Source organism: Hordeum vulgare, chromosome 6H (assembly GCF_904849725.1).
Source record: "Hordeum vulgare subsp. vulgare chromosome 6H, MorexV3_pseudomolecules_assembly, whole genome shotgun sequence".
Taxonomy (NCBI): Eukaryota; Viridiplantae; Streptophyta; class Magnoliopsida; order Poales; family Poaceae; genus Hordeum; species Hordeum vulgare.
The window spans coordinates 159,771,641-159,796,922 of NC_058523.1; the positions used below are offsets into that span (position 1 = coordinate 159,771,641).

Consider the following 25,282-nt stretch of genomic DNA (forward strand, 5'->3'; position numbering starts at 1 on the left):
AGAATAAACTTCTTTCCTTTCCCTAGTTGTTCTTCAACTCATCAACCTTGTGCTCCACTTCAGACGTGAGCATGTGGCATCTGCAAAAACATCTATTCCTGACCTTCTTCAAATTATATGAATTATTCAATCTCCAAATATTAAATCTGTTGTCTACTAACCTTCTGACCATGTTCCACTTCAGATGTGAGTACATTTCCTCATCCTCCAACCAGGCAGAGGTGGTAACTCATGATGTCTCACCAACATCAACACACTCATCACCACTCATCTCAGCTCGTAAACCTCCTGGTTGGCCTATACAGTTTTTCATCAGAATAGATCTGGGGGTTTCTTTCCACACGTATCCTCCTCTGGGGGGGCCATTCCGGAGCTCGGAGGAAGCTGAAAAGGCTATCAAAAGCCATCTTGATGGCCTGCGCTCTCCAATAATGTGATTTTTCTCAACTTTGACATGGATTTCTACATTTCAGAAATTACAATCTACTAACATATAGTGTTTTCTAACCTCAACCAGGTGTAGAGATGGGCTATCGCCGGCGGAGGTTGCAGTGCGACATCGCCTTTACTGGCCTGATGGCACAAGGAAGAAGTCGTCCGAAGGCAATCCTGCGCGTAGGAATATGAACCTATTGGTTCAAGCGTTACTGGATAAATACAATGAAGATCACCATCTTTTGGGGGTTTGATCTCTCTCTCTCCCTCCTCCCACCCTCACTCTCTATCCTATTATCAGGCTTGTATTGGTCGTCTGCTGTTCATGTACTCACTGCTAATACAATCCATGCCTCCTTTTTAGGATCCTGCATATGAACTTGATGATCTTGTGTGCTTCCGACAAATTTACGAGGAGGAGGGCGGCCTTATTAACAAATTCTATCATATCAATTTGACTGCAAAAACCAAAGGAGATGATGGTTTTCACAGTGGCGTCGACAATCTATTCTTTGGTGAAGTCACACGAATAGAAGGCAAAAATGAAGAATACATGCTCAATTGTCTCTGTATGGTCAAACCTATTGACAATGGTATTTTTTCCACCTTAGATTAACTTCTGTTTATTTATACAGTTTGGGGTCACATTTGTTTGTTTGCCCCTTGTGTCATGTTTCCCTTCATCTCATCCATTGTCCTTGAGCTTTACTATAGTTTTAATGTCTAAGCTAGTTCATTCGCAGCCATATGTAGTCACTTTCTGCACATGTTTTTATTGTGCTTGGTTGGTTATTTTTTGGTAATTAAATGACAAATCAATGGTATTTCTTCCACCTTAGATATGTTCTGCTCAATTTGGGGTCACATTTATTTGGCCGGCCTGTTTGGTTGCCCCTTGTGTCATGTTTCTGATCATCTCATCCACTTTCCTTGAGCTTTACTACAGTTTTAATAATATCTAAGCTAGTTCATGCCCAGCCATATAATAATCGTCTATACATGTTTTCTTTCTCCTGGCTAGTTATTTGGTAATTAAATAACAAATCGATGGTATTCGTTTTACCTTAGATTATTTTCTTTATAGAGTTTTAGGTCACAAATATTTGGTTAACCTTTTGGTTGTCCTTCATCTCACCCACTGGTCCTTGAGCTTTAATACATTTTATATCTAAATATGTAGTGACTGTCTACATGTTTTTGTTTTTCCTAAGGTCGACGCTAAGGTTGTACCAAGTACGGGGAGTATGATTTGAAGCATCCTGATGATGCTGATAAATACAAAGGTGGCCACTCTACCCCATTCATGCAATGTCGTGGTATGAATCATATTCCTTTCTTGGACCCGGATGTACCTGTATACATCCGGAGTAAGCAGGATTGGTTGGAGGCGGAGAAGGCTATGTTGGCGAAGAAGGAGGCTAAGATAAGATTTATATATGAGGTAATGTTATATCTTGTGTGGTTGGTATTTGTTAGATGTTACTGAAGTGTTATTGTTCGCTTTCAGTGCCCTGGTGATTCTCCTATTCAAGCAAAATTGGATGGTGCAAGAATGCCTGCTGGTTTGGCCAAGGGAGGAGACGGTGCTGGTTTGGCCAAGGGAGGAGTGGATGCTGGCTTGGCCAAGAGAGGAGAGGGTGCTGGCTTGGCCAAGAGAAATGATCACCAGGGAAGTGTGAAGTACATTGTACCTGCTAGACGTGGGCTGACCGCAGACAACCTCGAACGCCGGGGATGGCCTAATCAAGGCACCTGCGCCTTGTGCAGTCTTGCTCCGGAATCATGCGGCCACCTCTTCGTGCACTGCTCCTTTACAGCGGAGGTTTGGCAGCGCTTCCGGACCTGGGTGGGTGTACCCTTTCCGACCCCTGCTGCCGACGACAAGGGTACGGAGGACTGGTGGCTTCGTGCGAGGAATGCAGCCCCGGAACGGTTTAAGAGGGACTTTGATGCGGTGGTGATTCTGGTGTACTGGCGTCTCTGGAAGGAGCGTAATGCTCGTATCTTTGATGGCATCGCATCGTCTCCGGACAGGGTGGTCGAAGCGATCATTGAGGATCTGCGATCCTGGCGTGAGGCAGGCTGCGTCGCCACCACCATAGCCTTTTAGATGGCGTGCTCGCGTTGTGCTTGTGCTGCAGCAACAGGTCTGAGTCATGGCTTGCTTGCCTTGCCGGTAGGGGCTCTCTGTTTTATGGCGTCCTGTGTTTCAGGCACTTGGCCTCGAGGCTTCGCTGTGGCATTTGCCCTGTTTGTACACCTGGCGGCCATCGCCGCTCTGTAACTGTTCTTTCTAATCTTAATAAAGATCGGCTTCGGCCTTTCGAAGTATCCCCTCAGGATGCTGGTTTGGCCAAGAGAAATGATCACCAGGGAAGTGTGAAGTACATTGTACCTGCTAGACGTGGGGTGATGTTTTGAGTATCCCCTCAGGTATTAGATAAATTTGATTTGATTTCGGTAATATTTGTTTCACTACTCAGTGGTTCATTAGATTCAAGCATTATAGTATTGTTACAATCTACGCCATTGTCGTTGCATGTTTCCTGCATGTTTAATGAATATTTAGTTGATCAACTATTATTGCCTTGATTCAAATTTGCAAACTTGTTCTTTCCCTAATCACTTTGTGGATTTGCATGGTTTTGACATATTTATCAAGTGTATAAGAACAATTGTTCCAAAATTCTCTGGACATTTAAACACTCGTGCCGTTCGTGATCATTCAAGTACAAATGCTCTCAAACTCTTATAAGGCTTTTTTTTAAGTTTCAAGTGTAGCAAAGGACATTGCATTCTATATGCTCTCGATGTGTCATTTGATAATTTCTGCCATCCTGGCAAATTGACAAAAATGAAATCCCAATTGATGAGCTGTTTCCTTCATAGCTCTCCTTGATATTGTTACACTATTTTTTAGAACTTGAATCATCCAACAAAGTTGATTTTTCTTGGCATATATGTCTTTTATAGGTTAGTTGATACTCCTTCCGTTTCTAAATATTTGTCTTTTTAAAGATTCAACTACGAACTACATACGGAACAAAATGAGTGAACTTACATTGTAAATTACGTCTATATACATCCGTATATAGTCCGTAGTGAAATCTCTAAAAAGATAAATATTTAGGAACGGAGGGAGTATATCTTTTTGACCATTAATCCCATTACATATTCTGCTTCAGGTCTCTTTCCACTCAAGGGCTTGATTACATCTACATGGCGAAGACAGCATAGCAATCTATGGGGGTGTAGTTTGTTACCACACCGTCTATCATAATTGTTGTTTTTTGAATTTCCAATATCTTTTGAGAAGGATTGAACTCGTCGTGCATCATCATTTGGAATGTTGTCACTGTATTGGTAGCATGTATGATAAAGTTTGGTCGGATTTTATATTGCTATATGGTACTGGAATTGGATGCACTTCCCAATTCTGTCAGTTGTAGATGAAGTTCCTATACCAGGAGTTGTGATCTTGTAAGTTGAAATATACTCAACCAATAAATTCTTTGAAGAGAATGCTCTGCTTCAGGTCATCAAACCTGCTTGGGTCCTCTTCTCGATTGAAAGTGTGGTATCGAAGGGTGAACCTAAACTACCAAGGCCCCGCTTGGTTCCTCGTTTTGGGTCTCAATACACCTGTAAACTATACCCCTGTAGGAAAATAACGGACGGGCCTCACATATGTACTTGTTATGTCGTTTTGGGCTGTAATTTTTACACTGGTTTTATCGTTTACACCCGTATTAGGCCGGTATCTGATACAGACCTAAGCGGAGCGGATGCACCGAGATTCAGAGCGGTAGGCAGAGGGGAGGCACATCCAAGGGCTTGTCAGTGAAGTCTGGAGGAAAACGTTTGCTCTAGCCGCCTAGTGTTAGGGGAGGCACTCCTCAAACCTTAAGGTCGTGTTTGGATTCACGTTTTCCTTCTAAATACACTTGTAAAATATATGCAGATCTATGATGGTTGTTTTGGTTTCCAGTTTTAAATAGTTCTTGACCTGTAAATTACATCCGGAAGTTAAATACACTTGTATTAAATTACAACCATACCAAACACGGCCTAATTGGGTTGTCATGGGCTCAGTGGTTCTGTATCTCCCACAATGAGCGAGAAATAGAAATATGGTTTAGATGTTGCAAAACATGTTTACTTTGAAAATCTCCCAACCAAGTCACAAAGTGCATAAGATTGCTCAAATGCATAAGATTGCACTTTGCGCAACAACATTTCCCATGTTCCACAATATTTGTATTTTTTGGAGAAAATACCTCTTCCTGAAATACGCCCCCAAAAAACTTTTGCACATATAACTTGACGGTTTTCCCGCTTGGGCTGTTGTTGGAGAGTAAAAATTTGGCCCAGTGAATGACTGAACCGAATTCCACAACAGATGACGAATTATGCATAGAAGGTGTATTTCTTGAAGAACCAGTTGAGTTTTTACTGTGGTGTAGTTAGCATCATCTTTGGGATTATCCTGACTCAAAATAGTGATAGAGTGACATGGGACTGACCAATAATGGTAAGTTTTCTACGAAAATCTATGTAGAAGTGGCTGGAGAAGCCACTCCATGGTTGCCACTAGAAGTGGATATGAAAAGCAAAATTACCCTTGAAAATCAAAATATTCATGTGGCAATTATCGTAGGATGTTGTGCTGACTAGGCATGTGATAAAAGAAAAGAAATGGCCTGAAAACTCTAGATGCTCCTTTTGTTGCGAAAGAAAAACCTCACAACATCTTTTTTTCGGCTGCCCCGTTGCTAAAATTGTGTGGAGGTCTGTGGGGTTACTTTGGGGACTGATTACTGCCCCAATTTTTACTCGCAATATTTTCCTTTTTTTAAAAAAAAATATGGCAATATTTTTCCTGGTGTAGCACTTTCTTGCCTGCAGGAGGAAAGTATTACACGGTGGGCCTCGCAGCTGCTTGCTAGGCTATTTGGTTGGCACGTAACCGTGCTACTTTCGAAAACAAACTGATCAAAACCCCATTTGAGATTGTGTTTTCAATGTGCTCGTTTATATTGTATTGGGCAGGTCTGCAGTAGGGAGGCGACGCGAAGGAACTACGATCTGGCGTTGAGATGGTGAGAGCGAATACTATGCAGTTGATGAAGATGTGTGAGGCAGCTAGGCATCCGATCACAGGGGAGTGACTGAGGCTTCTGGCGCTGCTTCCACTTCTTAGTATCGACTTGTGTCGGAAGACTATGATAGCTGTTTGTCTATTCCTCTGTTTTGTTTTGGAAGCTGCAATAAGTTCTATGGTGGTATATGGGTATTGACAAAGTGGTGCCATGGCATTCGGTTCGACGGCGAGTGAATGTTTCATGGACCCTCTGGCAATACTTGAGCCCACTTTCCTTTTTCCCTTTGCTAAATGTTTCTAGAACTACTGTATTTCCGTTCTTTGTAATGGAAAGGAAAAAAAATTCCGGCTCAAAAAAAATTGCCTCCTTGTATACATATATTTCACATATGAATCTCATGATATCATATAACTTGAATTACTGGTCAAACCCACCCCTCTTGCGAGAAGAGAATGATTTGCTTCAGGAAACGTAAAGAACAACTTTTTTGGTGTGGCAAACCACCATGCAAATCAGGCCCGACACGGGGAACAAAGGAAGATACTTCCTCTAGTTCTTCTCCAACTATAATTATTTAGGTACAGAGGGAGTAGATAACACCGTGCACCAATTGACACAACCTTCAAAATCTTTCCACATGCCGCCCACTAGGAAATGTTTCATCTAAATATCCAATGATGCCACACAGCGGCAGTACAACACATTTCGGGCTATGATCCACACAGACATGGTAATGTTCTGCACATTGACAGATGAATGATGATTTTTCTTTTTTCATATAGAAGTGCCACTAGAGTTCATTAAGGAGAAGAAACACAACTATCAACATAATGTACATCTGAGAACTGATAACAGCAAGTACAACTTATGTTGTGATAGGGACTTTGCAAGTTGCTTTGTTGTGCCCATAGCCCTTGCACCTGCTGCAGCGCACTGCCCTTTTAATTGCAATACGAGGATCAGCTGGCTTTTCCTTTGGTCGGCCAACTTGGCGGCGGGCTAGAATAGGGCATGGTTGCAATCCCATGTTCTGCGTTAGGTCAGTTGACGGAAGAGGTACAATGACATCAGGTATCGGGTTGATTGGCATTTCGTAAGTCATGCAGTAGTAATCTCTTCTGAAATACTTGGCACAGTACTCGACTGGATTCTGATCGGTTTGCTCAAACACAGCGATGGCATGACAGCAAGGAATCCCAGACACATGCCACTTTCTGCAGGTGCACTCCCATGTATCAATGTTCACCGTATAGACTGAACCATCACATACTTCAAACACATTATTGTTTCCATCATTTTCAGTTGAGCAAACAACACTAAGTGAAAGGGCTTTGTTCATCTCTTCCTGAAGTTTCTGATTAGCTGATGGTGTTAATACTTCTGACCATGATTTGGAAGATTCCCTGCGTGTATAGATCATTTCCATCAGGTTGCATCTGATTGTATCAAGCAGCTGCACTACCGGGAGTTCATATCTGTTGGGGATCCACTCCGCGATTGTCTCAGAAATATTGCATGTGTATTGCCCAAGACGTGACCCTTTGAATAACGCATCTGACCACCTCTCAGGTTTAGTCTCCACAAGCCATTCAGCAAGCTTATCAGACTCAGCTTTGATGAGATCAAGATAATGATTGAATTCATCAACTCTGCATGAATATATGGCATCCTTAAGATGCTCAACCATTATATCTTTTACTTCTTCACTCCAGCTGTCATCCAATTTTGTTTTAAATTCTTCAATGAAAAAGTTGACATTGTATCCATGATAACTATCTGGAAATACTAGAGAAACATCATCCCACAGACCACTTCTGCCATTTGATATGAATGTTATGTCTCCAGGCATAGGCAACGATGCCTTCAGCTGTTCAAGAAACCAATGCCAATTTTCTTGACTCTCGTCATCCACTACAGATAATGCAACGGGGAACACATCACCTTCACCATCAACAGAAGTAGCACCTAATAGTTTCCAACGCTTATTTGGTTTCACCGTTATCACGTCAAGAAAGAGAAGAGGCCTGCAACCATTCTGAAAACCATGAAGGGAGGCATGGAATGCAACAAAGAAGCGGAACTTTGAACCTTCCAATGCCTCTACTGTTGCCATACTCCCAGGGTTTGTTGCGAAAATTCTATCACGAAACCAAGGTAACTGATTACATGCCTCTTCATGTGGGCTGTAAAGTTCTTTTCGAGCTATTAATTTGCCTCGCCAAGCTTGAGAATAGTTTAGGCTTAGTCCGTATTCACGCTGGAGATCATTTGCAATATCTCTTGGCCTGTAGTTTGGACTGTCACGTAATTTTTCCTTGATAACACTAGCAACCCATTTTTGAGAAGCTAGACGATTACTTTTGACCGACTCTGATTCACATGTATGGCTCCCAACCACTTTCTTGATCATGAACTCCTGATTTGCAGAGGATTTGGAAGCATGTATGCGCCAGGGACATCCTTCATCAGTACATTCCACAGTGACACGAGAAGAGTCATTCTTGACAAATCTGTAATGAAACCTATGTGCAATGGCATACTTGTGCAATGCATCACGAAATTCCTTTGGGCCCTCAAATACTTGGCCAACTCCAGTGATTGTGTTCTCCCAACTTGCACATATCTTTCGCCGCTTAGATCCATCTGGAGTAGTCCCTATTATAGCAGAATCTGCGGGAGCACTGGAGTCTGGTACAGAGCTCTTTACCCTGTAAATATATCTCATGTTACTTTTAGAATAGCTTAGAGGGATATTTATATCAGTCAGAAGGTTACCTGTTGTCAACCTTCTTAATGACGTAGATGTCTGTTGTCTCCGAGTCCACATGGAATTCAACCATGCGCTTAAGGTCTTTGTCATTGGAAATTGAAATCAAAGTCTTATTATTTCTCGGAAGGAAGTATTTGAATGCATAGGAATCAAGCTTGAGGTTATTGAGTGTTGAGGATATCTCATGTTTAAACGCTTTAAAAGTCCAACCACTTTTCACAAGCATCGCATGTGCCTCTCCGCCAGAATAAGTCATATGCCCGTCATCATCAGTTGTGAATACTCCACCTAGTTGAAGAACAGCGACGATTTGTCTGCTCCCCATGCCTTACTCCTTCCTAAGATGATATAGCCAATCCAAAGATCTCTAAGATGATCTGCAAAATTCATAAGATTTATACTTAATAAGGATCTGTTTGTGGTTGCTGAATCGTGCTTAACTTATTTTAAAATCTGATGTGGGAAAATAGCCATGAGAGCAAAAAAAGGTATGACAGCCAAATGAAAAAATAGGCAAGAGCTAGTTAGGAATGTCGGATCATCATAATCCACCTCGACGCCAAAGGCAGCCTAGTTAGCCTACACTGGGAGCCAATTATGGCAGTTTCAATTTTCCTTTTTGCTCAGTTGGTGCGTATTTAACCCGTTAATAGAAAAAGGCTTCAATTCAAGAAACAGTTGTGCTGAATATTGCCCAGTGATAAACTTGCTCATCAAACTGCAATCGTAGATTGTTAAGAAAAATACAAGGGGCAGCCCAATGCACGTAGTTCCCGCTTGCACAGGGTCTAGGGAAGGATCCGACCACTTTGGGTCTTCTGTACGCAGCCTTTCCCTCCATTTCTACAAGAGGCTTCTTCCAGGACTCGAACCCGTGACCTCATGGTCACAAGGCAACAGCTTTACCACTGTGCCAAATAGAATGTTAAGAAAAATAAGAGACAGAAATAGCAGGTTATCAAAAGAGCCAACTAAAATAATAGAAAAATAGTCTGTGTGGCATAGAAAGTCGAGCATTGATTGGAGTGAGCTTGACAAACTTCCATATTGTTTGAACAATCAAAACAAATAAGAAAATACTCAATCTTTAGGGCTATTAGCTTTAGGGCAGTCCCAGGTATCTAAAGCTGCATCTCATACTTTCAATAGGTGCTTAGATACAACTACTAGGGTGGTTTGCATCTTGAATGTTATATCTATTTAACTTAGTTTGTGATTAATACTATCATCTCGACTTTGTGGTCTGTTTGTGGTGTGAAACCAGCCACACGTCTAACCTAATTACTCAAAATGAGTTGCCCAATTACGCAAGTAACCATAACCAAAAAAAAACTGAAAATTGCACGCTCTCACAATGCTTATTCATCTACAGCTCTGGAGCATACTGACAACTGAAACGTGCAATGTGGTTTTCTGTAGATATCATTCAAACATGATTCTCTTAAAAATATGGAAGCACCCAGATAGATCTTGTTAGATTTCACGGAACCATCTGCCCACATTTCAGAGAAAGCATTAAACATTTGTAACCCGCCTTTCCAAATCATACAACCGTGCACACTAAAATATCCAAAAGCAGCTTCTGCAAATTCATGAGCAAATTCCTGATTGCTGATACCAAACAGAGAATCTGCAAAATCAATTGAACAAATGAACCGATGGTCCACAAATGACTCCACTCTGCTTCCATTCCAAGAAGAGCAATGAATGTAACTAGTCGTATGCACTTCACTCATGGTGAGAGATGAGGTCCAAATTGATTTCAGTGAGATCGGCAAGGAACGCGTTGATAACCAGCTTGTCACCCAAAATGCGGCTACCTGCACAAGCCCTAAACGCCGCTGCAGGCAGCAAAGAAGCTACAGTCAAGGGCTGGACAGGCCAAACTAGAGCAGAGCCCAAGTTTTTTTCCTTGTGGCCCTGTTTTCCTCTTAGGGTGCGCTTGGTATAGGTGTAATTTAATACAGGGGTATAAAATTTACAGGTGTATTTTACTGAGCATAGATGTTTTTGGGCTGAAAATTAAACCGATGGGTAGAGATCTGTATTTATTTTACAGATGTATTGTGCACAAAACGGTATGCCAATCAGGGCCTTAGGCCCACTATTTTGCAGCAAAACTGGGCAGGCCACAACCCAGTTTTGCTTCAAAGAAGCTCCGCCACTGCCTGTAGCACCGCTGATTGACAAGGAGCTCTAGGTGTGGCCAGTGAAGGAGCCCGGCTCCAACAACCGCCGAGCTTAGATATCTGAAGGAGTGCGTAAAGGAGGGTTGCGGCCGGAAATGTCCTGGATGGCAGTGCTGCTACAGCTTGTTCCTGGGATCAAGTGTCATCTGCAAGGAGCTGCTCGAGCAGGCAAGCGGCAAAACTGGTGGAATCCCTAGCTAGTTTCGATCAACTTGGACATGACTGCAAATAGTAAACTAATGGTGCTTGAAGGGCTTAGGTATAATCTCTAATCCATTAAATGTTTCCCATGCATGGTGCCATCATTCCCCTACCTCACAATATGCAAGCCTGTGACTGGTAAGGAAACATGTTCTATTATCTTCAGCCCTGGGCTCATAAAAATTACTTTTTGTTGACACGGACATACCAAGTATCCGATGGTTCAGTATTTTGTACAGTTGCAACCATCTGGATGGGGTGGAATGGATTAATAATTCACCATTAGTAAGAACACATTGCTACGTATCATGTACAGATTTAAAATTCACATGAGCCAGGACAGAAACTTAGGGGCCTTATTAAACATACGTGAAGCAATGTACTTTTTATGAAAGAAATTCCTACCAAGCGAATATTTGATAAAAAAGACTATGACATGGTAAAACACTGGAGTATCTTGTTAACCATGGCCATTGCAGTGGGAAGCTCATAAGCCACCACAACACTATTGGCTGCGACTCTGCGACCTTATGATCCCAGGAGAGGTTTTGAAACACAAATTCCCTGGAATTATACTACTGTTACTTTGGCTATCTCGTCATTGGTCGATGGAGTGATCTACATTGCTGTAAAGAATAATAAAAAAAATAAAACTCGGAATGAATAATCAGTCAGTCGATCCTGCTGTCAAACCTTTAGCTTGAACTCGAGCTTGACTGATGCTGCCGCTCCGCCTGACACTGCCCCGCTGCTCGCTTGAGCTTGACGCCGCCACGCGCCTCGCAACTGGAGCTTGCCCCCAACGGCCCACGCGGCGCCAAAGCCTGCTGCACGGCACGCCGGCCGCCGGCGCCGCGCTAGGGTTACCGCACCGGCACACGAGAAGCGAGGCCGAGTGGAGAGGGGAAGACGGCGAGTGGGGTGGGGTGGGGCTACGGGCGACGCCGACGATCTGGCCGTGCGGCTAGGGTTTGGGCGCCGGGAATGGTCGCCGATTTGGGCCCGTGCTCACGCACACCCTAGGCTGGGAAAAATAGCAGGCCCTTTCTGCAAAGATGGAATTACAATCTTGTCCTTGTCCTGTGGGCTGAAATTGGGCTAGATAATTACACTTTAGTCCTTGTAGGCTATCATCGGCTAGTACTCTCATTGTTTTCTCGGCATACCATTGTGCAATTTTTAACAAAGCCAAAAAAAGCTTTTTCTTATTTTAGGCATGTCCCAATACTCATGAAGAAATATAAACATACACAAATACGTATACATTTGTTCACATGATGGAATACGTGGATCTCAAAAAATAGTGGTGGTATTAGCTTTTAATAGTATTCGATCTAAACCGGTTCAAGCTTTGCTTCGCTTAACACAAGTCATTTTGCCTTGTGTCTCATTACCTATAGCTACATAGAAGACAAGATGGGTTCAGAGGGATGGCTAGAAGAAGTCACCGGAGAACTATGTAAAACTAGATGTGGATCTAGCTTTCGATGAGCATGATGAGAGTGGAGTGCTAATTCAACACTTATAATGATCCTAGAAAATTTATAACGGCTAGCAATTATGTTATACAATGTGTTAATTCAACCAACATGAAAGAAGCAAGGATCCTGTGAGTGTAGGATCGAAAGTATGTCTAGAGGGGGTGATTAGACTACTTGACAAGATAATTTTTTTGCCTTTTCCCAATTTTACTTGAGAGGCAGCTACGAGAGTTATCACATGTCAAGTACACCCTACACATGGAGTGGAAAGTAAAACATGCAAGTGTAAAGTAGAGGAGTAAGATAGGGAGATCAAACAAATGAGGTTGACACGGCGATTTCTGGCATGGTTCCGATGGGCGGCACTATCGTACGTCCATGTTAGTGGAGACTTCAAACCACGAAGGGTAACGACTGCGAGAGTCCACGGAGAGTCCACAAAGAAGCGGCCTTGTCTATCCCACCACGGCTTACGTCCACGGAGGACTAGCCTTACTCACGGTGGATCTTCACGAAGTAGGCGATCTCCTTGCCCTTACAAACATCTTGGTTGAACTCCACAACACGAGGTAGAAGGCTCCCAAGCGACACCTAACCAATCAAGGAGGCACCACCCTCCAAAAGGTAATAGATGGGGTAGATCAATGAACTCCTTGCTCTTGTGCTTCTAAAGATAGTCTCCTCAACATAAATATCTCTCTCACAGGATATGAATGGATAGGAGAGGTTGATTTGGTGGAAAGCAGTTTGGGGAGGCTATGGATCAAGTTTCAAATGATAGGATTGGAATATATTTGTCTCAACACATGAGTAGGTGGTTCTCTCTCAGAAAATGGATCTAAAAATAAAGTATGTGTTCTGAGTGCTTCTCCCACGAATGAGAGGTGGGTGAAGGGGTATATATAGGCAGCAGCCAAAATCCAACCATTACACACAAAAGTGCAAACTCGGAGACACCGAAGTGGACAACTCGGTGGTACCGATTAGCTCAAAGGTGTGAACTTTTGAATCTCAATGAGACCGATATATAGAACTCGGTGGTACCGAAAAGGTGACTAACGGTCAGATGGACAAACTCAGTGGCACCGATACTCAACCTTGGAAATTCCGATTTTGTGTATCTGGGCAACAGAATGTTGGTCACCCAAACTCGGTAGCACCGATGCAGTTTTGGTTGCACCGATTTGGAGGGAATGGCTAGGGTTCTGTCTTAGGTTCAAACTCGGTGGGTCTGATATGGCAATGTTGGTGAGGAATCTGTGTTGTACTCTGAGTTATTAATAAGAAGACAGTTGAATCTCGAATTGTCTACTTGTATTTTTATTTTGTGCTATGTTACTTGCTTGCGAAACGCTTAGATGCGCTTCTTTCCTATTCGGGGGCCTCGACCCCCAGATCGGAAAGGACCGCATCTTGGTCGTTACAAGTTGGTAATCAGAGCCTTACGACCATAGGAGCCTTTGTGTGATCGTATCTGGCTGAGTCGAGTCTAGAAAATGTTTTGAGTCTTAGTTATATCGGAGAGTAGGATTCTTTTTCTCCTCTTCTATGCTCTGGTGAGGTTTCCGTCTTAGGATGTCTTTAACTCTACTCCTTTTTCTCACTCAAAATTTTTTTAGGATCACGCGGGTATTTGTGAAATCTATATGATTTCGATGTGACGGAATCATGTCCTGGTGCCTCCTATCTGCTCTAAGTATCAGGGGAGTTGAGCTCCACGGATTATCGCGCACATCGCCATCATTCAGATTTCTGAGTATCTAAGAACGGAGGGTGTTCGTTATTGCTTCAATACGGGTAGTGGTGAGATAACCCCGATGTCCCCAGTACTGGTGTAGATTGTTCGGGGGTATTACCACACTTTGTATCGTTGTGGTCACGAGGATCTGTTGTAGATGAAGGTCCGAGATGCTGGTCGTGTGTTGAAGGATGTGATACAGGTGACGGGTTAGTTTAGGAGTTGTGTGAAATACTCCTTGTGTCCGTGTACCTGATTGCATGAACAGTTATTTCGGGAATTCATAGGTGGGGTATCTAGTAGTATCTTATAGGACTATCTTCTTACAGACGCTTGATTGAGGATTGGGAATTCTCGGTCATATGTTTGTTCCGAGCGGTTATAGCTCACACTTGTTTGCAGTGGCCCTTATCAGAATTTTGTCGTCTGTTACTTTGAGGATGCACTCTTGCTATGTTGTTCGAGTGCAATGCTAAATTCTATTCAAATATTCTGTCTTTTGATTCAGCAATATCTTCAATTATTCTGTGGACTAATATGATGTCCGTCTTCAGGATGGCTCCACCAACTCGTCAGACCCCAGCGCGTGAGGATATGTCGCCTCCACCTCCTCCTCCTTCGCCGCCGCCGCCTCCTCCTGCAGAGGCCTGGCAGGCGATGATGGCAGCTACTAATGCAAACACGCAGATGCTGTTGCGGTTGATCCAGGAGAGAGCCAATCATCAGCAGGGCAATTTCCAGCAGGGTGGCAATCACTTCGCCAGTCTGAGTCAGTTCCTGTCAAACCAGCCTAAGACGTTCACTTCTTGCGACCAGCCGTTTGATGCGGAAGATTGGATCTGTGATATGAACAAGCATTTCGAGTGTAGCAATGTGCTCCCGGAGGATTATGTCAAGTTTGCAACGTTTCAGTTGAAGGGGCAGGCTTCTATTTGGTGGCAGCAGCTTAAGGACTCCAGAGGTGGCACGGTGATGTCTTGGGACGAGTTTTGTCGTGACTTCAGGTCCCACTACATCCCTTCCAGTTTTGTTGAGGAGATGCGTGAGAAGTTCAAGCGCTTGAAGCAGGGCAACAATTCTGTGTACAAGTACAATGTCGAGTTCCACGAGCTGGCCCGTTACGCGCTGCAGGATGTTCCGGATCAGAAGAGCAAGATATACCAGTTCAGGGGTGGCTTGAAGGAGGATTTGCAGTTAGCACTTGCCTTGCACAATCCTGAGGAGTTTGACAAATTCTATAACTTAGCTCTCAGAGCAGAGGCAGCCTTGCTCAGGGTGGAAAACTCCAAGAAGCGCTTCAGAGATTCCAGCTCTTCCTCGACTCAGGAGGTTCAGAAGCAACAGAGGTTTTGGGTTTCTCCTCCTCCTCCTCGGCACTCGCAGCAGCCGAAGCACTCAGGTGGACGTGGTTCTTCCCGCCCACCCAACCCTGGCTTCCAGCAGAGATACCAGCATCAGAAGCAAGGGCCTCCTCAGATTCAGTTCCGGCAGCCAGCAGATGTCACTTGTCACAAATGTGGGCAGAAGGGTCACTATGCCAACAAATGCACTTCTCAGCTCCGTCTGCCGCCTCCTCCTCCAGGCAAACCTCCTAGCAACGCTCTTGTGAAGTTCAACCCCAGATCAGCTCGACTCAACATGGTGAATGCAGCTGAGGCAGAAAATTCATCAGATGTGATCATGGGTAACCTCCCCGTCAATGATTTTCCTGCTAAAGTCTTGTTTGATTCTGGTGCTTCACATTCGTTCCTCTCCATTCCATTTGCATCCAAGCATAATGTTCCCGTTGAAGAGCTTCCTAGTCCGTTGTTAGTAGTTTCTCCAGGCAAGTTCATGCATGCTAGTACCTGTGCTCCGGATGTTTCTATCAAGATGGGCAGTTATTCTTTTCTGGCCTCTCCGTATGTCTTGGATAAGTCCGACATTGATTTGATCCTTGGTATGGACTGGTTGGCCATGAACAAGGCATCAATTGATTGTGAAGCTAAAGAAGTGAAACCGACCCACTCTTCGGAGGATGTGATTATATTCGCGGCGCGCGATGACACAATCCGCTTGTTCTCCTTGAATGAAAAGGGTGAGATCAATCCCATTGAGCAAGTTCAGTAGTCTGCGAATATGAAGACGTGTTTCCTGAAGAGCTGCCAGGCATGCCTCCGCACCGTGAAGTGGAGTTCGTCGTTGAGCTTGAGCCAGGCACAGAGTCAGTGTGCAAGCGTCCGTACAAGCTGGGTCCAGAAGAGTTGAAGAAACTCAAGAGGCAACTCGATGAGCAGGAGCGTTTGGGTTTGATGAGACCAAGCTCGTCTCCGTGGGGATGTGGTGTTCTGTTTGTCAAGAAGAAGGATGGTTCAGACCGGCTGTGTGTCGATTACCGCCCATTGAACAAGAAGACAATCAAGAACAAATATCCACTTCCGAACATAAATGAGTTGTTCGAGCAGCTGAAAGGTGCTAAATTATTCTCCAAGCTTGATCTCAGAATGGGCTATCATCAGATTCGCATTCGCGAGGAAGACATTCCGAAGACGGCATTCAGGACCAGTTTTGGCTCGTATGAGTATACGGTCATGTCTTTTGGTCTGGCTAATGCTCCTCCGACTTTTTGCCGTTTGATGAACTATATTTTCTCACCATTCAAGAATGAGTTTGTCTTGCTCTATCTCGACGACATTCTGGTCTTTTCTGAGGATGAGGAAGAACATGAGAAACATCTGAGGTTGGTGCTTGATAAACTAAGAGAATACAAGCTGTATGCCAAGTTTTCCAAGTGCGAGTTCTGGCTGAAAGAAGTGGTTTATCTTGGGCATATTATCTCTGCCGAGGGCATTAAGGTTGACCCGTCCAAGGTTCAAGCCATTGTTGAATGGGAACCTCCGCAGAATGTGAAGCAGCTTCGAAGCTTTCTCGGTCTTGCCGGATATTGCAGAAGATTCGTTGAGAACTTCTCCAAAATCGCCAAGCCGCTCTCTAGTATTCTTCAGAAGGGTGTCAAGTATGTTTGGTCTCCAGAGTGTCAACTGGCTTTCGATACACTCAAAGAGAAGCTTACCTCCACTCCGGTATTGGCCCCTCCGGATGATCCCAAGCCGTGCCAGGTATTTTGCAATGCTTCTCTCCAGGGTTTCGGTGCAGTCTTGATGCAAGATAGGAAGGTGGTTGCTTATACCTCCAGGCAGCTGAAGCCTGCGGAGAAGAACTATCCTGTGCACGATCTCGAGCTAGCAGCTGTTGTGCACGCCTTGATGACTTGGAGACATCTCTTGTTGGAACATAAGGTTGAAGTTTTCACCGATCACAAGAGCCTCAAGTATATCTTCACTCAGCCTAACTTGAATCTTCGGCAAACACGTTGGGTGGCAATGCTCCAGGATTTTAATCCGAGTGTTGAGTACACGCCAGGCAAGGCAAATGTGGTGGCAGATGCATTGAGCAGGAAGGCATATTGCAACAGTCTGATTCTGCAACCTCTCCAGCCGGGTCTTCTAAGTCTTTCAGGAAGCTCAATCTTCAGCTGGTTCCTCAGGGTTTTCTTGCGAACCTTCAGATCTCTCCTACCTTGGAAGATCAGGTCAGAGCAGCTCAGCTACTTGACACTATGGTGAAGAAGGTAAAGATTGGTGTGGGAAAGAGTCTTCCCAAGTACAAGTGTTTCACTGTTGATGCCAGGGACACATTGTTTTTTGAGGACCGCCTTGTCATCCCGAAAGGTGATCTCAGGAAGGTGATCATGGAAGAAGCTCATAACTCTCTGCTCTCTATTCATCCTGGAAGTTCCAAAATGTACCATGACTTGAAGCAGACTTTCTGGTGGACCCGTATGAAACGTGAAATTGCACAATTCGTAAACGAGTGTGATGTATGTCGAAGGGTGAAAGCAGAACATGAAAGACCAGCGGGCCTCTTGCAGCCTTTGCCGATTCCCGAGTGGAAGTTCGATCACATTGAGATGGACTTCGTCACCGGGTTTTCGAAGTCCAAGAAGGGCAATGATGCTATCTTCGTCGTCATCGACAAATTGAGTAAAGTGGCGCATTTCCTTCCAGTCAAGGAGTCCATTTGAGCAGCTCAGCTGGCAGAGTTGTACACCTCCAGGATTGTCTCTTTGCACGGTGTACCTATGATGATCTCGTCAGATTGCGGAAGTATCTTCACTTCCAAGTTCTGGGACTCCTTTCAGTCTGCTATGGGCACGAAGATCCGCTTCAGCACAACGTTCCATCCTCAGACTAGTGGTCAAGTGGAGAGAGTGAATCAAATTCTTGAGGATATGCTGAGAGCCTGTGTTATCTCTTTTGGCATGAAGTGGGAGGATTGTCTGCCTTTCGCGGAGTTCTCGTATAACAATAGTTGTCAAGCTAGTTCTGGCAAGGCTCCGTTTGAAATTCTCTATGGCAGGAAGTGCCGTACTCCGCTCAACTGGTCCCAGACAGGCGAGCGTCAGATCCTTGGCAATGATATGATAGAAGAAGCTGAGGAGATGTGTCGGATCATTCGCGACAACCTCAGAGCAGCGCAGTCCCGGCAGAAGAGCTATTACGATGGCAAGCACCGTGACATGTCGTATGAGCTTGATGATTTTGTCTATCTCAAGGTGTCGCCTATGAAGGGTATGCAGCGTTTTGGCATCAAAGGCAAGCTTGCGCCTTGTTTCGTTGGTCCGTTCAGAGTGGTTGGCAAGAGGGGCGACCTTGCGTACCAGCTCGAGCTTCTGTCAACCTTTGCAAATGTCCATGATGTGTTCCATGTTTCTCAGCTTCGGAGGTGTTTCAAGACCCCCGAGCGCACTGTGCATCTTCAAGATATCGATCTTCAGCCTGACCTTTCTTATCGTGACCATCCAGTTGTGGTTCTCGAGGCGACTGAGCGCAAGACCCGTAACAAGACTGTCAAGTTTCTCAAAGTGCAGTGGTCACACCATTCCGATAAAGAGGCTACATGGGAACGCGAGGATCACCTCCGTTCCGAATTTCCCGATTTCTTTCAGTCGTAGATCTCGAGGTCGAGATCTTCTTTGTAGCGTGGGAGAGTTTGTAATGCCCCAAGTGTAGAACCTACCCTATTTGGAATCTGTTGCATGTGGGTCCACATTGTCAGAGTTATGATGATGTCACTTGTGTCTATGATTCCCTGTGTCACCTTGTGTCCCTTGCATATCTTCCATGCATGCATAGCATAACATATCATAACATCTCCTTGTCCTTGTGATTTCATGTCTCTTATTTATTTCAGGTTTCCCTTACGTGCATGCAATCCATAATACTTCATTTCATGTCTTGTGTGCACATATCTTGCTAGATGTGATTGTGTGATCTCGTGATTTCATGTGTTGATATTGCACATGTGAATTTTGTGGTGTGAAATAGTGGAGTGTGGTGCTTGGCTTTCTTTTCAAACCCCATTATTAGAGGCAAACCTTTTCTCTCTTTTATTCCACATGTGCTATTTCAACTTGCTCCTAAACTGGTTTGAAAAAGTCTGTTATTTAGGGGATATTGTGGGTGTTAAGTGGTGCAAGTTGGTGATTTTAACAAAATGTTTTAAGCAGGGGCAAGGATAACAAACAGAGGCATTAATTCTGTTTTGTGAAATATTATTTGCTCCTAAAAACCTTGACCTCATTTTATTTAAATATGTCATAGTTTTATATGACCAGGAGGTATTTCCTTTTGAATTTATCCCAGTAGTTTTATCTTGTGTTATTTTTCCCTTTCTGTGTGGTTTTCTAAATAGAAACCCCCCAGCGAATTCTCCTCTTACCCGGCGTAGCATGGGCCTTCCCCTTCGGTGGCCCATGTCCCTCTCCGTCCAGCGAGAGCCCATGCGCGCGAGACCCCCCTTCACCTTTCCTGATGCCGTCACTCCTCCCCCGCGCGTCTCCTTTCCGTCAGGTCGTGAGACAGAGAGGAAGTTGAGGGTGCCGTGGCACAAACGTCGAGGCCCCCCTATTTAGCCTGGGCGTCCGTGCCTCCCTCCCCTCGCCTAGGGTTCCCTCCATTCCCTCCTGCCGCCGCCATCTCTCTCCTTCCCCTCCATCTCTTCCTTCCTCTCCAAGGTAAGCTTCTGTAGGAGCTATAGACACAGAAGACCGCAGCTCCTCGCCGGCGTCCGCTGCGCCCCCATCTCCGTTCGCCGCCGTCGGCATGCCAGGGAGCTCGGGATGGATCCTCGTGATCCATTCCCGGCGCTAGGAGCCCCGGGGACCGACCACACCGACGGGTCCGAGCTTGTCAAGGGCGCGCCCACGGCGACCTCTCCCTCTTCTTCGGCTTGGCGTCAGGAACCTCTCCGGCCTTCTTCTTCCTCTCCAGCGGCGCCAACGTCTCCGACTCGACCCCCCTTCCTTCCCAAGGTGAGGCTGCACCTCCCCCTTCCTTCCTCCTCCGTAGCTCAGCTCGGATCCGACCTGGGGCGCGTGCATATCCTCTGTTCGAGCATCAGCTGTAGTAGGTTGCTGTGGTAGTGGTATGATCTGCATAAGGCAGTGCATGTGGGTGTGTTACGCAGAGGGGGGCTTCCTCCCCCTCGTGCCAGCAGCGCCGCGGCCAGGGAGCTTCCCCGTCAATGTTGGCGTGAGCATTTTGGTCTGCGTGCGTTGCCTGCTGTGTCTCCGGCGAGTAGGGTAGATCAGAGTGGCAGATCAACACGGGAGAGTCCCTTCATCTTTCTTTCTTGCGCGTATTAGTTCAGATGCCGTGCCGTAGTCCAGTGGTAGTGGTGCTGTGTGCCTGATGAGTAGGGTGTGGGTTCGATCACCCCCTCGGCGCTGTTTTAATTTTCTGTTTTTTTTCCTGTACAGTAGCTTATCCCAGCAGAATTGTTTAACCTGCTAGTCTGCCCTTCTGTGTCGAGCTGTTGCAGGCTAGCAGGGTGGTTGTGTTGCAATACAGAGGCAGAGGGTGCAGGGTTCGATTCCCCCCTCACCCCTTTTATTTTTTTTGTTGTTGTTGTTTCCCTTGTTGTTTTCTCTTGTATTGCTAGATGTGATGCCATGTTATTGCTACATCATGTGGCAGTTATTATTTTCCCTCCTCTCTGTTGCAACTTGTGTAGCCTAGTATACTTTGGTGATGGTCATATTTGTAGTGTGTGTGGGTGCCTCCCCCTCACCACATGTATTTGGTGTGTATGTGATGCACTAGGTTGCTAGCTATGATTAGCATGTGTAGGTGGAGTTTGCTAGTTAAGTATGGGAAGATTCTTATGGGGGTTGCACCTTGTGGGTGACATGACTCCAAGCGTGTTCCTTGTGGTGCATGTGAGAGTGTGCACCATCACATGCCCATACGTGAGGGTGTGCATACTCTCTTGTTAGCATCGGAGTTATATTATTTGTTGTGCTTGATGCTAGTGATAGTGTGGTAGATGTGTTGGTGTTGTTGATGTGCATGACACAAACATGGGGTTCAAACCCCCATGTCACTTTGTCATTGTGCACATGAACTCAACCTATGTAGTTGTTATCTTAGAAGGGTATTTTATGGGGTGCATATACAGTTTTGTTGAAAGTTTGAACCTTGATTCCATGGAATAGGTGGAGCCCAAGGGCATGAGTTTTTGTATGATAGTAGAAGGGGTTTTGCTTTACACCATAGTGGTGTCAATTACCTCTTGGTGTTATGTGTGTGCAAACTATGCCTAGACAAAGTGGGCATGTGGCTGGAAAAATTCCAGATTAGTGAACTCTGAAATTTCACTAAGTCTGGGATTCTGGAAAATTTTTCTTCCCCTATAGATGAGGATGTGCTGGTCATTCTGTTGAGAACTAGCCCTAGTTCAGTGCTAAGATTTTGAACCTGATATGTTTGTGAAGCTTACTGTCAATTTTCAAATCATTTGGAGTCCAGTAGGATGTGTTTTGATTGCTGTCAAAAAGCTTCAGAACAGAAACAGAAACTCAGGTGCAGGAATTTTCACTAAGTCCGTGAGATCTGATGGTTTTGGGAAAGTTTGTGGCCTTGTATCTTCTAGAGTTTAATTCCTTTTGCTGTGATTCTTGCTGGTGCTTGTAGTGTTCTTGGTTGGCAACAGCCACATATATTATTTGTCATGTTTGAAGACCTGTAGCTATGTTGCATGCAGCTCCCAAAGAGCTAAGATGCAGATTATGGCAGATTAGGTAGTTTTGTCATTTTGATCAATGTGTGTGCTTAATTGATGTTGTGGTGTTCTTCCTTGCTCAAATTCATTCATGTTGAGTTGCTACAGGTCTTGGCAACCTGGGAAAACCAGATTTGTGCCAAATGTGAGTGTGGTGTTGAAACTTCCACGTAGAGGTTCATATCTTGTTTCGTTGATTCCCGTTGATCCGTAGCTCCGTTTGCAAAGTTCTTTATATGGTTTTGCACCGTTTTCACGAGCCGAATCTGTTCATGTCATTCCCATGCATGTCAAAATAGCTTAGTGAACAGTTCTGTCCAGAAACTTGCAGTAGTTTATTTTGCTTGTGCTAGTGATAGAAATAGTGGTGCATGCTCAACTTTCATCTCATGCATCATGTGATTGTTGCATCTTGTGGTGCTGCTGTTCATTGGCTGTTATTCTTATGTTGGGTAGCACCAGGAGCGGATAATGAATACGTGGAGTCAGGATAGTACGTGCAGGACGATCCAGAACCATTCCAAGCTGAGGATATCACACGCAAGATGATATGACCTTGATTCCATCTCTAGACTTGTTATGTTAGTTTCGTTTCCATGTCATATTGCTTGCTGCCTACCAGTGAAATTAAATTGCCTCTTCATATGCCATGAGCCCAAACACCGTACTCCTTCCTAGCAAACTTGTGTGGCTAAGTAGGCTTGCTCAGCTACTAATGTTAGCATTGCTAGTTGCAGGTGTTTAAAACTCATGTGATGACATGAGCTTGATATCATTATATTAAATTCTGTTATTTATTTAATGCACCTATATACTTGGTAAATGACGGGAGGCCTAGCCTTTTGCCGGGTGTTTTGTTCTGTTATTGCCGCCTTAGTTACCGGTTACCGGTGTTTGATTCCATAATGATCACTCCTAACACGTTCGGGGTTGTTATGGGGACCCCCTCGATAAATCGCGTAGTGCTAAGGCTTGTCCGGCAGGACCCAACTTTGGTTTTAATCTGCTAATCACATAATAATCTGCATAGGGAATAGCTACCCCGAGGAATTTAATCAACAACCCGGGCCAGTGCTCCTCATGAGTGTTGGCCCCACCTGAGCGATGTCCGGGGCCCCACTGGTCACCCAGAGGTTTAGCCATCCCGACGTCTAGCTCATCTGTCGTGTCCTGAGACTGAGATACGCGACTCTTATCAGGGTCGTCGAAACGACGGGAGGTCCTGCTAGCCTTGTCTTACCTTAGCGGTATATCTTGCGTATAGGAATCCCAGTGAAGCTTTGGTTTCCCCCAGAGTTGAGGTTTTCCTCTAAGGAATCCGACGAGATCACGAGAGTCGTGATAGAGGATGCCTTTGCGGCCTGTGTTCGTTTGTGATGGACTAGTTGGAGCACCCCTGCAGGGTTTAATCTTTCGGAAAGCCGTGCCCGCGGTTATGTGGCAACTTGGAATATTTTGTTAACATCCGGTATTAGAGAACTTAAACATAAACTAATAAAACTGCCAACTGTGTGTGTAACCGTGACTGTCCCTTCGAAGATCTCTCTTCGATCGGTAACACGGTGGGGTTATGAATGCCGTAGGTAGGTGTTCAGGATCACTTACTGATCAAGTAATCCCGACCGTTAGCGTAGACCACCTTCACTTCTCTTTTGTGTAAGTTAGCCACTTATTCAAACATAGGATGCAGCAGCCTGATACACTTCCCCCTTCCCTACCCAATAACATGACTAGATCTGGCACCAAGGTCTTAGATTGCTGAGTCCCCGTGGCTCACGGATTCCTCCGAAACTCCCAGCAGGTACAGGTACCCCAGAGACAGATGATCCCGACGGCACCCAGCTGGCGTGGCAGTACGACGAGGAGACAGACCGCCTCTACGTGAACTATCCAGAGGACTGAGCCGTGGTCGTGATCGTGGGCCTACAGCAGGGTAGCATAGCATTTTCCATGTTTTGTAGTCTGTACCGGAACTACCTTGTTTGTATCTGTCTTGTACTCTGAGTTATTAATAAGAAGACAGTTGAATCCCGAATTGTCTATCCGGTGACAGAAGGGGCAGCAAGGCACGCATCATGTTGTTGCCATCAAGGGTAACAAGATGGGCTTTTATTGTAGATATGAGATTGTCCATCTACATCATGTCATCTTGCTTAAGGCGTCACTCTGTTCTTTTGGACTTATTACACTAGATGCATGTTGGATAGCGGTCGACGTGTGGAGTAATAGTAGTAGATGCAGAAAGTATTGGTCTACTTGTTTTGGACGTGATGCCTATAGATATAATCATTGCCATAGATAACGTCACGACTTTGCGCGGTTCTATCAATTGCTCGACAGTAATTCGTTTACCCACCATCTACTTGCTTTCATGAGAGAAGCCACTAGTGAATACTACGGCCGCCGGGTCTATTCACACCTATCGTTTCCACTTTCGCTTTTACTTTGCTTTGTTACTGTGACAGCCCGATGCCGACGTTCCAAAACCCCACATATTTTATATGTTTCCGGGGTAGAAAAATCCCATGGATTTTTCTGTGCAATTAGTTTTAGCTTTCGAGTAACTTAGTTCGCGAGATATTTTGCTATGTTGCCCTTTTGATTAATTCGTAGGATTTATTCCGTGCCTCGTTTGAATTAGTTGTCAACTAGAGAGTTGATCTTGGATGTTTTGATTAGCCCCTGGTATTTTTAGTTGCAATAGAAATGCATGTTTAGGTGTGTTTTGATTGCCCTCAAGTTTCTAGAAATAGTGCTGATTTTGAGGAGCTGAAATATTTCTAAGTCTGGAATCTGTTATATTTTGTTGCTGTTTTGTTTTGCTTCTATCTTTAGATTTGTAGCTCTTTTGAGGTTGGTCCAATGGAGTTAGTTGTACCCCTTGTGTTTCTCTAGCATGCTGTTAATTTTCATGCCATTTGGAGTCCTGTAGCTATAGGTTTTGCTGCTGTCAATATTGCTTCAGATCGAAAACTGCACTTTCATGAGGTGTAATTTTCACCAAGTCTGAAATAGTGTGTGGGATGCCATTTTGTGACTTCTTTCTCTAGTGATCCTTGCTGCCATGTTAGTTGTTGTTAGTAGTTTGTAGTAGTGCTTCTTGCCCTCTTCCGTGCCATGCCTTTCTTGAGCATATCGGAGCTGTGTAGCCATAGTTGTGAGGCGTAGAAAATGCTATGTGGCTGATTTTGGCAGATTGTAGTCATTTCTTGTTTTGCTCGTAGTTTTTGAACCGTAGCTCCGATTTGATCGTGTACGAGATGAAA

The 25,282-nt window shown here is 44.7% G+C and overlaps 2 protein-coding genes across 2 annotated transcripts; one reads left to right on the forward strand and one right to left on the reverse strand.

The window, feature by feature from the left end:
• The first annotated feature begins 805 nt into the window (after positions 1-805).
• On the forward strand, positions 806-2,763 carry LOC123401302. Its single transcript, XM_045095076.1, has 3 exons — positions 806-1,028; positions 1,647-1,876; positions 1,943-2,763. The coding sequence occupies exons 2-3, from the start codon at positions 1,739-1,741 to the stop codon at positions 2,543-2,545; spliced, it is 741 nt and encodes a 246-aa protein (XP_044951011.1). The 5' UTR covers positions 806-1,028; positions 1,647-1,738; the 3' UTR covers positions 2,546-2,763.
• Positions 2,764-6,069: 3,306 nt separating this feature from the next.
• On the reverse strand, positions 6,070-11,762 carry LOC123401303. The gene is made up of 3 exons (XM_045095077.1): positions 11,391-11,762; positions 8,313-8,684; positions 6,070-8,245 (listed from the first exon to the last, which is right to left on the reverse strand). The coding sequence occupies exons 2-3, from the start codon at positions 8,630-8,632 to the stop codon at positions 6,403-6,405; spliced, it is 2,163 nt and encodes a 720-aa protein (XP_044951012.1). The 5' UTR covers positions 8,633-8,684; positions 11,391-11,762; the 3' UTR covers positions 6,070-6,402.
• Between the last annotated feature and the right edge of the window lie 13,520 nt (positions 11,763-25,282).

What these genes read in the sequence shown, in the direction of transcription:
- LOC123401302 (XM_045095076.1), top strand. Translation starts at nt 1,739, where the DNA reads ATGCAATGTCGTGGTATGAATCATATTCCTTTCTTGGACCCGGATGTA. An exon ending in AGATAAGATTTATATATGAG is followed by an intron (nt 1,877 to 1,942) that starts GTAATGTTATAT and finishes GTTCGCTTTCAG; the next exon opens with TGCCCTGGTGATTCTCCTAT.
- LOC123401303 (XM_045095077.1), bottom strand. Translation starts at nt 8,632, where the DNA reads ATGGGGAGCAGACAAATCGTCGCTGTTCTTCAACTAGGTGGAGTATTC. An exon ending in ATTAAGAAGGTTGACAACAG is followed by an intron (nt 8,246 to 8,312) that starts GTAACCTTCTGA and finishes ATATATTTACAG; the next exon opens with GGTAAAGAGCTCTGTACCAG.